Consider the following 11,952-nt stretch of genomic DNA (forward strand, 5'->3'; position numbering starts at 1 on the left):
AGGAATGAGAACGCGAATCCCTTGCAATCCTGGAAACGAGTCTACGCCTTAAAGAGACCTCGTTTTTTTATAACCTTGAACGTTCTGTACCCTGGTTTGCCCGTTTAAAACTCGGGAGGAGTTTCATTGTTGCAGTTAACAGAATAAGTGCTAATACCAGAAAATGTGGTTAAAAGGTGCGGTGGTTTAAGGATTTGCGATTTATCGAAGTGGGACATTTACCTTTTCGACGGCTTCCAGCGCCGCTTCAAAACTCCCAGCATGAGTAAACCGATGTAGACGAGGCCCAGGTACCAACGGGCTTCCGACTCCCAGGAGCGTATCAACCACCACCACCACCAAAACCAATCACCACACAACAACCACCAGTCAACTTCGTCGATCTTTCCGAAAGACCTTTCTTGTCACCCGAGTCACACCATGATCGTCCACTGTTCTGCGTTATTTGGCGCCAGATTAATTCGTTACTCCTCCCCTAGCCGGACACTCGATAGATCGATATGTAGATCGACACTCGCGATGTTCTTCCGAAAAGGATCGTAGGTCTCTTTACCCGATTGGCTCGAACTTTTAGCGCAAGATGATACGCTGTTTCATGGAAAGAGATAATCGAAAATTTGTGGAAACGGGAGCACCGTTCGTAGCTGGACTTTAAATCACGCACCGAGACTTACTTATTGTTAGATCGAACCAGATAAATGTTACACTTGTCTATAAAGTGACAGGAATCGTGAAGAAACTTGATAAGTTACAAATAATTAGACAGCGGATTTTACGCATTTATAACAAAAATGAGACGGTGTAATTTAAAACAGTGAAAAGATTAGAAGAATTTCAAAATATTGTTAAATTATTTTCAACCTATTAAACGTGTTAACGAAGAAAATAAATTGCTACCTCGCTTCAGTTTGTTGCAATTTAAGTAAAAGATTTTTATTTGCATGAAGATCCGCTGTCTACAAATAAATAATATTAGGTTGGGGGGAAAAAATCCATTATTTTTACGTTATCTCAAGCGAAGAAATGATGGATTTCTTTTTCCCAACCTAATACATATATACATATATATACAATATATATGTATGTATATTGATGTTCTTAAACCCTTTTAATCTTTGACCTGGTTTAAATTGTGCCAACTCGTTCCTTGTCATTAACGCATAAAATTCGCAATCTACCCATGAACCAGCTGTCATCGGTCATCGGAGAAACGTTTGAATTGAATATTTCTCTTTGCGACGAACCGATTGTTATCGCTAAGCGCACTTTCGTGTTACACTTATTACAATTTTAAATACCTTTATCTTCTGATCAGTTCTTAGCAGATAATTAGGCAAGAAATCCTCGGATCAAGATAACGATCGGAAAAGCTTCGTGCTCAAGGAGAATCTCGATCGTTTCTCTGATCCGTTAACGCATCAGAATAAATAATGTGTTCGCGCGTCAATACGGGTGAACGTACTGCGATCCTACATGTCACGCTCCCCTCCACCCATCAATATAGAATTGATAAAACATCGGGAATAATCAAAGCAAATCAACGACGCTTCTTCTCTTATCAATGACAATCGTCGACCGACCGCAACCAATCGGATCTTTTACGTCCGTGCTTCAGATTAATTAACCGGAAAATTGTAAACTCGGCACGTGGCTTTCAGTGTATGTATTTGTATTTCCAAGATCCGATCTTCCGATTCGAAGGAAGCAAAACAATCAATGCAATCGAGTGTGGTCTTTAGTAATTATATTATAAGCAACACTATCGCTCTGATGAGCTATGCAGCAATAATCCACAGTTGCTTGTCCCCGAGGTAGGTATGCCACTGATTAATTAGCTGTCTATGAACCAGCACAAACGCTCCCTAACTATGCATCCCGAATTAATCGTCCGTCCCGAATAATAAATTACAATGCGCGAAACCAACAAATTGCTCTCGAGCTCTCAAGAAAAACATTCAACCAAAATAATATTCTTCCCCGTAATCACTGTTCTCCGAACACACAACTTCAACTCTAAGGAACTGTCAATTCGTGTCGTACAAGTAAACTATACCTCCTAGAATATACATACATATCTGTGGTTGTCAGGAAGAACGCCGCATGTCACAAAGTTTTGATCACTATGTAATGCTTTGACATAAGACATTAGTTAAATTGCATTATTTCTTTCAGAGTCTTTCGAATCAGTTTTCATGACTTTTTTTCTAGTAAATACGTACTATAAAGCTCAATTAATGCATAAACTCTTGAAATTGTGGCACAAGGAGTTCATCCTGACAACCACAGATGTCACGTGACAACGTCAAACATGTTGCAGTCGTCTAATCCGTCAATGGCGCACTGAATAGAACCGCGTGGAAGAAACGTTTCAGAGACTCGAACGGTTAAGTATGACGTTTCTCAAAGACGCGTATTGATTGTTCACCTCGTATGCGTTTCGATCGATCGATATTTCAGAGTAATCTATGGAACTCGGCAAGATTATAACAAACGATCCAGCAACGTAACGTAACGTAATGCAACGCAACGCAACGCAACGCAACGCAACGAAACGAAACGAAACCGACGGAGCGTTTGCGCGGAAACGTTGCCAGCGAAACAAACCCCTCCTTCGTTTTCCCGTGTTGGTTATGAATCACCGTCTCTTCGAGAGGGTGATTCCGTGGCACCCTCAATACCACTTGCCACTGTACGCAAAACACTCGGAGGGCAACAAGAATACTCGTACGGTCTCGAACAATATTTAGCTGTCCGGTAAAAGACCACACTCTCGATTGAACGGCGACATGTTTTTCGAAATCAGTGCTCTCGACGTTTTACCCACGTTTTCCGATCAACTCGACCCGGTGACCGAGTTCCCCTGACAGTGGACGAGGCGAAAACACTTTACGACAACGAACGTATCGACGCAACCAGCGAGTCACCGCGGAGAAGAAACGAGCGATCAGGCGGAAGTCGCGCGCGAAACACGGACACGAACCGGCTGCGCGCCGAACTCGAACTAAACCAAAGACAGAGATGGCAGACACGCGGTACTCCTTCCCGGCTGCTCGCCGCGCCGGGCTTCTCGCTTCCCCCACCCGCCACGATTCCCCACAGACTATACAGGCTTCCCCTACCATCGCGGCCAGGCTCGGCTCAAGGTAGATATGTAGTCGGGTGGCTCTTATTTTCGATTTTTGAATTTCTTTCACGGCAGAATTTCTTCTTCTCCAAGGTTGCTACAAATAGTTCAAAAAGAAATCTGTGCAAAGTTTCAGTGCCCACAGATAACGGGAAAACGACGATTAAATGTTGAAATAATTAATTTAATGCTCGTAAAATCGTTTTTGTCGAATATCGTCTAAACTGTTTGCCGCGTCGAGAAATATGTTAGACAAAACCTGCAGATCTGGACAGGCTGTGTCTTTTATGTTGCATTACTTTATAAACAAACTCTTCTCGAGCATTAGCAGCAACATGTCGTGTTTGTTTTCCGATAAATAAAAAATATCATTCTCCACAGGTCAGTTGAATGTAATACTTGTACGACCTTTGTCCCATCCTATGGCAACAGAACAGCGGATTTTCATTTCGAGAAGAACTCTTTCAAAGAATGACAATTCAATTACCGCTTTTAGTATTGTGTTCGACGGGGTTCTCACGAGGCCACTGTTTAAATTCGTTGAAGCGAAAGTATAATACACGCGCAGCGGGCTTTCGAAACGTAGAAATTACTTTTGCTGGTTACAGCCATTGTGCGAATATGTAATATTAAACCAGAAACGTGGAATCGTAATATGTATTCAGGATTTTCATTGTAAAACTGCATGCTTCGAAATAGTCTAAGCGCGTTCACTTGTAAGCCTTAATTGAAGAAAGTTATTTTCAGTTTGAAAATAGAAAGAAACCGGGGCAACCTTTAGCCGCAAGCCGTGCAGGGGGAAATGAATATTCTCGTGGGATGCGCAAATGTCAAGAGGCACACTCATAATTTTTTAGGAAAGTTGCAGTTAGGAGATTCCCGTTAGTATTAATAAGTTAATGCGATTTGCGTTTGGTTCGGGTCAAGTGACCCGGTACGTTTTCCATAATGTGTACAGTGTATAGTACTGGTTGCGGAGTAACGTCGCCGCTGCACGCGAATTTTATACGTTCAAACCTTTTAATAATATTATTCGCAGGAAGTACGCTATCTCTCCGCATTGGAAATGATTTGAGAACATTTGAAATAACATGAATGTACATCGTTAGTAATACCGGAACTACACGGCGCAATTTATATCACACTGTAATATAAAATATAAGTGATAGTGAAACTCTCGTAAAATCAGTGTTACATCGGAAATAACAGCACTCTGGTTTTGCTACGAATTAACTATCGCGTAATCCGATTAGTAAACATGAGATTGTGTAGTTAAGCTCATCCCCCCGGCTTGTTCCGAGCTTTTTATGTCCGGGTTAGAAGATGTAGATGTGCAATCCTATAACTTCACGCAAGACTGTTGCATATTTTCTAATGAACATAAGTTTTACTGCCTCAGTCTATACTCTTGACTTTTATTTCCGAGCGTGAACGAAAGAGAGATACATATTGATGTACTTTCGGAGTGCTGTGCTATTATGTAATCGTGCACTAGATATCATCAGTTTACATACAGGTATGAACTTCCTTATCCCTACTGATTCTTTAAAATGAAAATTAAAATCTGAAATTAAAAATAACTACTCCACCTATGTACCTAACAACAATAAGCAAAATTTTATCGAGTTCATATGGATACTTTCTGCGTAATATACCGATCTGTATCGACACATTCTAAAGACAACTTGGTTCTCTATCAACGCAGACGGGCCGTCGAAAATCATTTTCAACTGATATTTGCAGTTCCCGTTGTCAAGTGACAGCGGGTGACAGTAACGAGCGAATACTTTCCTTTTGCACCGTAGAAGGAGATCGTGCAAGAATTATTATGTAAAACGAGAGTATACATATACTAAGTGGTGTAACGTATGTGACAGATATAGCGAGAAGAGTTTCGAGGCGGCCAAATATCCCGTCATTCCGGACTTTCCACTTGTGAAGATGCAATTGCATCGAATTATTCAGCTTCTTCCGGAGCGCATCATCCTGCTCGAACTTCTCCGACTCGGAACCACTCGGAACGCAGTCGCGTGCAAGTCGACGCGATGCAAAGTTTGTGTACCAATTGCCTCGGACCCGAGCATGATGCTTCTCCGGTTCCACACGGGTTCGGAACAGCTAACGCCGACTTCGGCGGCGCTCGGCCACAATCGCAGACGAGATGCATCGATTTTTCCTTCGTGCAACGTGCAACCGCTGCTGCAACACCGCACCGCACCGCACCGGTGTGCATCGTCTTTGCAACGCGCAACGGTTACGTTCCGACGACCCTTTCTTCCGACCGTTTCGGACCTGACGTTCGTCCGATCGGTTTCACCCTTCTTCATACAAGCGAAAAGTATCGCGTCGTCGCGCAGAAAATAGTGCTACATATTCGGTGGACGCATTCGCATATTTTTTGTCCACCACGGTTCCGCCGACGACGCGAGCCCAGTGAAACATGCGATTTAATCGAGTCCTGACGCCCACCCCCTCCATTGCATATTCATAATTTCGGCATGATTTATACGAGTCGTGCTACGTGTTTCACGAAATGTAGCAATGAATTTTCGCTCACGACTTCTCGCACGTCGCGAAGGATTTATTACGCGGAGTGTAAATCTTCCCTTCAATTTCTCTGATTTGAATATTTTCAATTTACATTATCCCCTTGTGTATTAATTCTACTTTCTCTCTTGTGGCTCTTCGGTTTCTCTCACAGAGACCATACCCTATATCACATTCTGTTTGCTTCGCTTTGGTAAGTTTTTAATCGTCATTCCAATCGCGCGGTCATTTTCTTTCGTTTCGATCCATCGGGCAGAATGTCCAGAAACATAAGTTCAGATGTATGTAAAATGGTACATGTTGCGGTAACCCTTCGAAGGGATAATTAACCCAGACGTATAAAGTACGGCTTTTGGAAGGAGGTCATTCTTCGTCAAGGAAAATACCCCGAGAAGTTCTCTGCTTCGAAGTACACGCGGAATATAACATTTCAACAGACTGAATTCTTTTCATTCGAACAAAGAAAAGCGCGGAGAGAAAGCCGCGTAAATCAAAGAGTAAAACTCGTAAAAAGATTGGGGTTGTTCAAGGACACTAGACTGTGAAGGTGCTCCTAAAGTATTCTCATAGCACTCGACCCGATTTTCTTCTTGGTCGTGTAATTACTAGCAAGCGAGTTAGATGCATGCTTCCATTTCTGAAAGACACACTTGCTTTCACACACGAGGCTCGAAAGATCGCGGCAGATGCGACAAACCACATCGATTTGCGAACATAATTCCTAATCAAATAAAGACACCATCGACAAACTGTAAAACGTTCACGAAATCATAGATTTGAATGTTATCTCTCCCCTTAATGATTTTAATAGAGGCGAAATCATACATTGACATGTTCAATTCTTAAAATCTTTCAACAATTTTGTATTTCATCTACTGAACCCGTAGCATTAAAAAGATCTCGAATTCTATGAACGACCGGTATCCGGAAGAGGTCCGACAAGTCGCTAATTACACTGTCGAGGAAATTACAAGATTCGTTTATCTCTTATCGATGATCTTTATCGGTCACAGCCAGTTGAATCTCCGACGACCGCCGATTTCGCGTATCTCGTTAAACCGTCCGATATTATCGACGCCCCTGCCGGTCGTTCTTCGGCTGGAAGGGACGATAGAAGCGAAAGATCGGGCGGGACGAAAGGCGAAGACGAGAGGAGAGAAAAAAGACGGGAAACGGCCGTTCAAAGAGGCATCGATGCCTCCGCCTGGCCGTGCTCTCCATCTTGTCGTCGCGATATAAAATACCGGCTGAAAAAGGCACGCTGAATGGCTGACGCCCGACTAAAAACCGGACTTGCTCTCGTTACACCGCGCCAAAGAAACGAAGCGGTTGGCCGTTGCACCTCGTCGGAGTGCAGGTGAGCTGCCAGATGACCGCCGCCGCGGAAACGGTGAATGAAGAACCGGGAGAAGCACACGTTTCGATGCATTGGCGTTCGTTGCACCGCACCGGGCCGGGCCGGGCCGGGCCGGGCCGGACCGGGGCGAGCCGAGTCGGGCCCGCAGGCGCAACAAGACAAATGTGCACGCGCGAACCGAATATCAATTTCGACTTCCTGCCCTCGCGGTTCGTCAATTTTTTCAACTTTATCCACCTTCGTTTCATTCTTATTTATTATTCCCGTTGACGCGTACTCTGTATGTTGGAACATTTCAGTAGAACAAACTGATAGAGGGATTATGTGGTACGATTAAAATCGATGATCGATGATCGATTGAAATCGAAAATCCATAAACATCCGCAGCCTAGATATAAGTTATTACAGGAACAAGTGAAATAGAGCAGCGGAGAGCAACGCTATTTATAATTTTATCTTAATTTAATTCGTATATGAAGCGCGGTACATGAATCGATTATATTATTTACAAGTCCTAAGCAGGACTCCTTGCTTGTACAACATAATAAAGAACGAAATTTTCTTTGTTATTTTTGTTACTGGACATTTTTAACGCGATGTTACAACTTACAACATTTTCATGATCTTCTTGTTCATAGTAAAAAAAGAAAAAAAAATGGTTCCGGCCGGGATCGAACTGGCGACCTTCTGCGTGTAAAGCAGACGTGATAACCGCTACACCACGGAACCGGTTGATAAAGTTTGTCGTTATAATAGTATATCAAAAAACAATTCTGCAAAAATTCCTACATTTCATTGAATGTTGTTTTTAGTTGGTATATGAACAATTTCCTACATATCTTGTGTAATTGTATAATAATTACTCGTTTTTACAAGAATCTATGTACATACAAATGCGCATTCGTTCGTATCATCAGAAAGTATATATGAGAGTGCTTACTGTTTACGCCCGGGGCACCGACGATCGGTATACAGGTAAGTTTTCGTGAAAATCTATTACCCATTTTTACCTGAGGCAGTTATATTGGCGGGAATGTACCAAACAATCTGTTCTGGATAAAATGACTCCAGGACGTGTCTTACATTTATTTTTCAGAATCAAATCATACCAATTTTTTAAAATTCTGCGGGGTGCTCAAGGAATCCCATTTTATCGAGAAGCTTACGTTACTGAGGCTGAAATCGCCGCGCATGCACGAGAAAAGTTGGGCTCAATCGAAGCATTGCCTAATACCATCACTGGACCGACCCCAGGGGCTGACCAGGGGTCATCCAGAACTACCCTGACCTACTCTTGTCTATTCTGGTATGTGCTGGTCTATCCTGACCTACCCTGACCTACACTGACCTATACTCAGTGTAGTATACTGGTCTCTAGCCAAAAATTTTCAATAAAGATCTTTTTAAATTTTATCCATGATTATTTCAAACCTATTCCCTTCCATAACATTTTGTAATGTCACCTTCCCTCAGAACAACATATGTTATTCAAGCTGGCTCATTTGTTCTATTATCGTTCTGTCATTTTGTCTTACTTTTCGGACTTGGTTAGTAAATTCTTTGACATTATTTCGAACATTTTTACAAGTCTTCATGGTCCTGTTTCATAGTTAAAAAATTACATCGAATCAACATTATTCGACCTGGCGATAGGATTCTATTGATTTTTCCATGTGGTCTCATGTTTCTTTTTAAACCTAAATGCCTTCATGACAAATCACCATCCTGTACTTTTAATTTAAGTTCTCCAACGTCCAAAAATATACCTACGGAAATACATTCTAAAATTGTCTTGAAAAATACTCTGAAGTACGAGTCAATTTTGTCCGAGCTGTCGATCAAGTTTTACTGATTGTGCCATATGCTTTCATCTTTCCTTTCGAACATAAGTGCATCCATATACGTATGTATGTATCCATAAACAATTTCTCCTTCAACAAAATTTCATTAGTTTATTCACATAAACGCGCAATTTCAGTTGTAGACATAAATTACGCAATAAACAGAAATAACAATTCTGGAATCATTTACATATATATCATTATTATTAATATGTATAAATATACGTATATATGTATTATTATAAGCGCTTATTACCTAAGTTTAAAAAAACTGTTATTCAATCCTTTCGTTATCACTTTGAGAATATTCCATCACAAATAAAAATTATTATTATCAGTTATTAGATTGCATCGCGCTTGCATCTTGTTGCTTGTTTTTTAATCCTAAAATGATATGCCTAATGCCAGGTATCCAAGGACTGCATAGGCTAGCATGCTGCATCATCAGCGACAGATGTATTTGATCAGCTTTTTCAACATTCCCTTCTTGTAATGCTATAAAAAATATTTTCTATTATCTCTGTGGATGATTAAAAAGTATCGCATCCATGATTTCTATTAAAAACCATCTAAAACCAACCTTTCGACAAGTTTAAAATATTTTTACATATAACATCGCTTAATTTATCTTCTAGCCATGCTGCTTTCAATATGTCTAATCTTTTCTTTACTTCCTCGACTTTCGTTTTACTTATATGCTCATCGATCACGGTCTCTAAACTTTGTAAGACGTCGTTCAATGCCTGTTCTTTGTCGATCTTTAATGCATCTGTGTCGTTTGTCACATCTACATTGGAAGGAGGTATCGATGGAGTACGCGACCCTGTTGTCAAATCAATGGAAGATTGTGGCGGCGGTGGCATAGTCATCGATGGACTCAATGCCGAAGACTCTTTATTGGAAGCTTGCGTAGAAGATAATGGAAATGCCACCCTTTTGTTTAATACTCGTTTAGTGGGCGTAGCTGTAGAACTTTGTGTGCCGGTATATGCCCAGTTCGGAGGATCGTTCCATCCTGGATCATGACCAGGTAATAAAGACTTTTGCAAAGAGAGATTTTTACCTGCAACATAAAAGTATATATATATATAATATTTGTTCCTGAGATCATTCGAATCATTAAAATCAATTACTTTTTTATGCGTACATTCATAATGAAACAATCCCTAAATCATTTTATCCATTTCCACAGAAATGTTCGTTAAACTTAAAGAGAACAAAGGAGTATGATAAAATATTTAAATTACTTGTCTCGTTTTCGTTCATTCTTCAAGTATAACCTTCTGGAACTACAAAAACTATAAATGGAGACAAACACAATGAAAATTACAATTTACGTTTAATTATGCATTTGTTTACATGACATAATGCAACATCGCTGTTCAATATAAGTTGTCACTAAATCTGCTGATCCTGTGACATCCTGTGACCAAAATCTATTTATGTACATAGCGCGTTATTATCGCGCAGAAGCGCGGGAATATGTCAACCTGTTTGAATTGAAAATTCTACTTGCACATGATGAATTTATTTTTATATATGTCGCGCATAAACTTTCAACTCGATAACTTTAAACTAGACAAGAAACGATACAATTTAAACAAAATTATTGTGACATTATCGACATAGATTGCGAATTTTAATTTTTCGTGTCTCTTTATTGATATTTTTCAAATCTCTTGAACGAATCCCATACTCGAATCAATTGTATACCAAGCAAATTGTAGCTGCAACTATCCAGCATAGATTATAAATCTCGAATAATAAACTACCTAATAAATTATGTACTATTACCTAACGTGACCGCGCAATTATCGACAAATTTAACGCATGAACGTAGTATAAAGTAAGGCAGTTTATGAATCTGGTTAGTTGTGATTTTATGTCAGTGGAAACTTGCGAACATGAAGTTACTTCGACCCACTAATGTTTATGAAGAGTCGTGGTATTTGTTTTGTTTCATAAAACTTTTAGGTAAGAATTATGTGCTACCTATGGGTATATTAAATTTAACATGCTAACTTCGAATTTTTACTTCTCCTAGGACTATACCCCATGAAATTTCACAGATCTCGGTACGTGAACCAATTATGTGCAATTATAGTGTTACTACCCTATTACTGCCTTTTTAGCGTTACGTACGATTACACAAATCACGTAATGCAATCTATGATGGTGTTATCGACGGTAACTAAAATTCGAAAAGGCAGACGCTATATAAACATCATTTTGTTACCCATAATAGTGATATCAACTACACGGCAATGCGACAAAACACGACAAGTATTCGAAGATATACGCAGCGTCGATAACAATGTGAAATTTCTGAACATTGACATCGACTATAAACAATGCATGAAAACTGATATCGTACAAATCACGACCGTAATATTTGTCACGATAATTTTCAATTTAATGGATTACTATGGGTTTCTCGATAACAATAGAAATTACATGTACGTTCTCATGTGGATCGTCGATCGAATACCCGATTTTGTTTGCTTGATCGTGATGTGCACGTTCGCTGTACTAATAAACAAAATTAAATATCGATTTACAAAAATCAACAAGGTCCTCGACGATATTGCCGAAGGGAAAACTTTCATCTCTGTTACCGAGTCGTCTTACATGAATAACGGTAGGCTTCAAATTTCACGAAATACAAAATATGAGCAATTTTTCCTTGAAAAATTAAAAGGATTATTAACCTTCAGTTACTCGCACTCCATTTTTTACATAACATTTTTTGCTTACTCCAACATAAATATATTTTTATTCAATAAAATAACTACTTCAATGCAAAATAGATATTCTCTAGTGTAGACTAAATTTAATGTTTTGAGATTGCAAGTGCTATATGCGAGCAATTGAAAGTTAAATAAGGAATATTTTATTCCTACTTCCTCTTCAACCCCTTGCCCTTTGTAGTTCGTAATTTCCTAAAAAAGGAGAAAGTTAGACGTAAGACGTAAGACGTTCAGACCTAAAAACGATGTAAAACAGACGTCTATATATGTATACTAATAAATGTATTAGACTCTGTTCAGTGTCGCCAGATGAGGGGAATCACGGTGAGATGATGT

The 11,952-nt window shown here is 39.9% G+C and overlaps 2 protein-coding genes, 1 long non-coding RNA gene and 1 other non-coding gene across 15 annotated transcripts in view; 1 reads left to right on the forward strand and 3 right to left on the reverse strand.

Moving 5' to 3' along the window:
* The window catches only part of LOC143207673 (uncharacterized), a 378,264-nt gene extending 375,296 nt beyond the window's left edge, over window positions 1-2,968 (reverse strand). For 10 of the 12 annotated variants that reach the window (XR_013008715.1, XM_076421369.1, XM_076421373.1 and 7 more), the window contains exon 1: window positions 223-2,968. Coding sequence is in view for 11 of the 12 variants with exons in the window: in XM_076421369.1 (XP_076277484.1) it covers window positions 223-263 (41 nt within the window). In the remaining variant the exon portion in view is untranslated. The remainder of the gene's footprint in view (window positions 1-222) is intronic. The other 2 variants (XM_076421364.1, XM_076421363.1) reach the window with 2 other exon arrangements.
* Window positions 2,936-9,651, forward strand: LOC143207730 (uncharacterized). Its single transcript, XR_013008719.1, has 2 exons — window positions 2,936-8,003; window positions 8,125-9,651. It is a non-coding gene; the product is annotated as an uncharacterized LOC143207730 (long non-coding RNA).
* Window positions 7,512-10,326, reverse strand: LOC143207724 (steroid receptor RNA activator 1). Its single transcript, XM_076421490.1, has 4 exons — window positions 10,117-10,326; window positions 9,450-9,932; window positions 9,126-9,364; window positions 7,512-8,959 (listed from the first exon to the last, which is right to left on the reverse strand). Exons 1-3 carry the CDS (start codon window positions 10,133-10,135, stop codon window positions 9,204-9,206), a joined length of 663 nt encoding a protein of 220 aa, XP_076277605.1. The 5' UTR covers window positions 10,136-10,326; the 3' UTR covers window positions 7,512-8,959; window positions 9,126-9,203.
* Trnav-uac (transfer RNA valine (anticodon UAC)) lies at window positions 7,685-7,757 on the reverse strand. Its single transcript has one exon. It is a non-coding gene; the product is annotated as a tRNA-Val (tRNA).
* Window positions 10,327-11,952: the final 1,626 nt, after the last annotated feature.

Source organism: Lasioglossum baleicum, chromosome 4 (genome assembly GCF_051020765.1).
Source record: "Lasioglossum baleicum chromosome 4, iyLasBale1, whole genome shotgun sequence".
Classification (NCBI taxonomy): domain Eukaryota; kingdom Metazoa; phylum Arthropoda; class Insecta; order Hymenoptera; family Halictidae; genus Lasioglossum; species Lasioglossum baleicum.

Excerpts from the sequence above, each read along its gene's own strand:
- LOC143207724 (XM_076421490.1), bottom strand. Across the intron at positions 9,365-9,449 it reads TATTTTAAACTTGTCGAAAG|CATTACAAGAAGGGAATGTT; the intron begins GTTGGTTTTAGA and ends TATTTTTTATAG.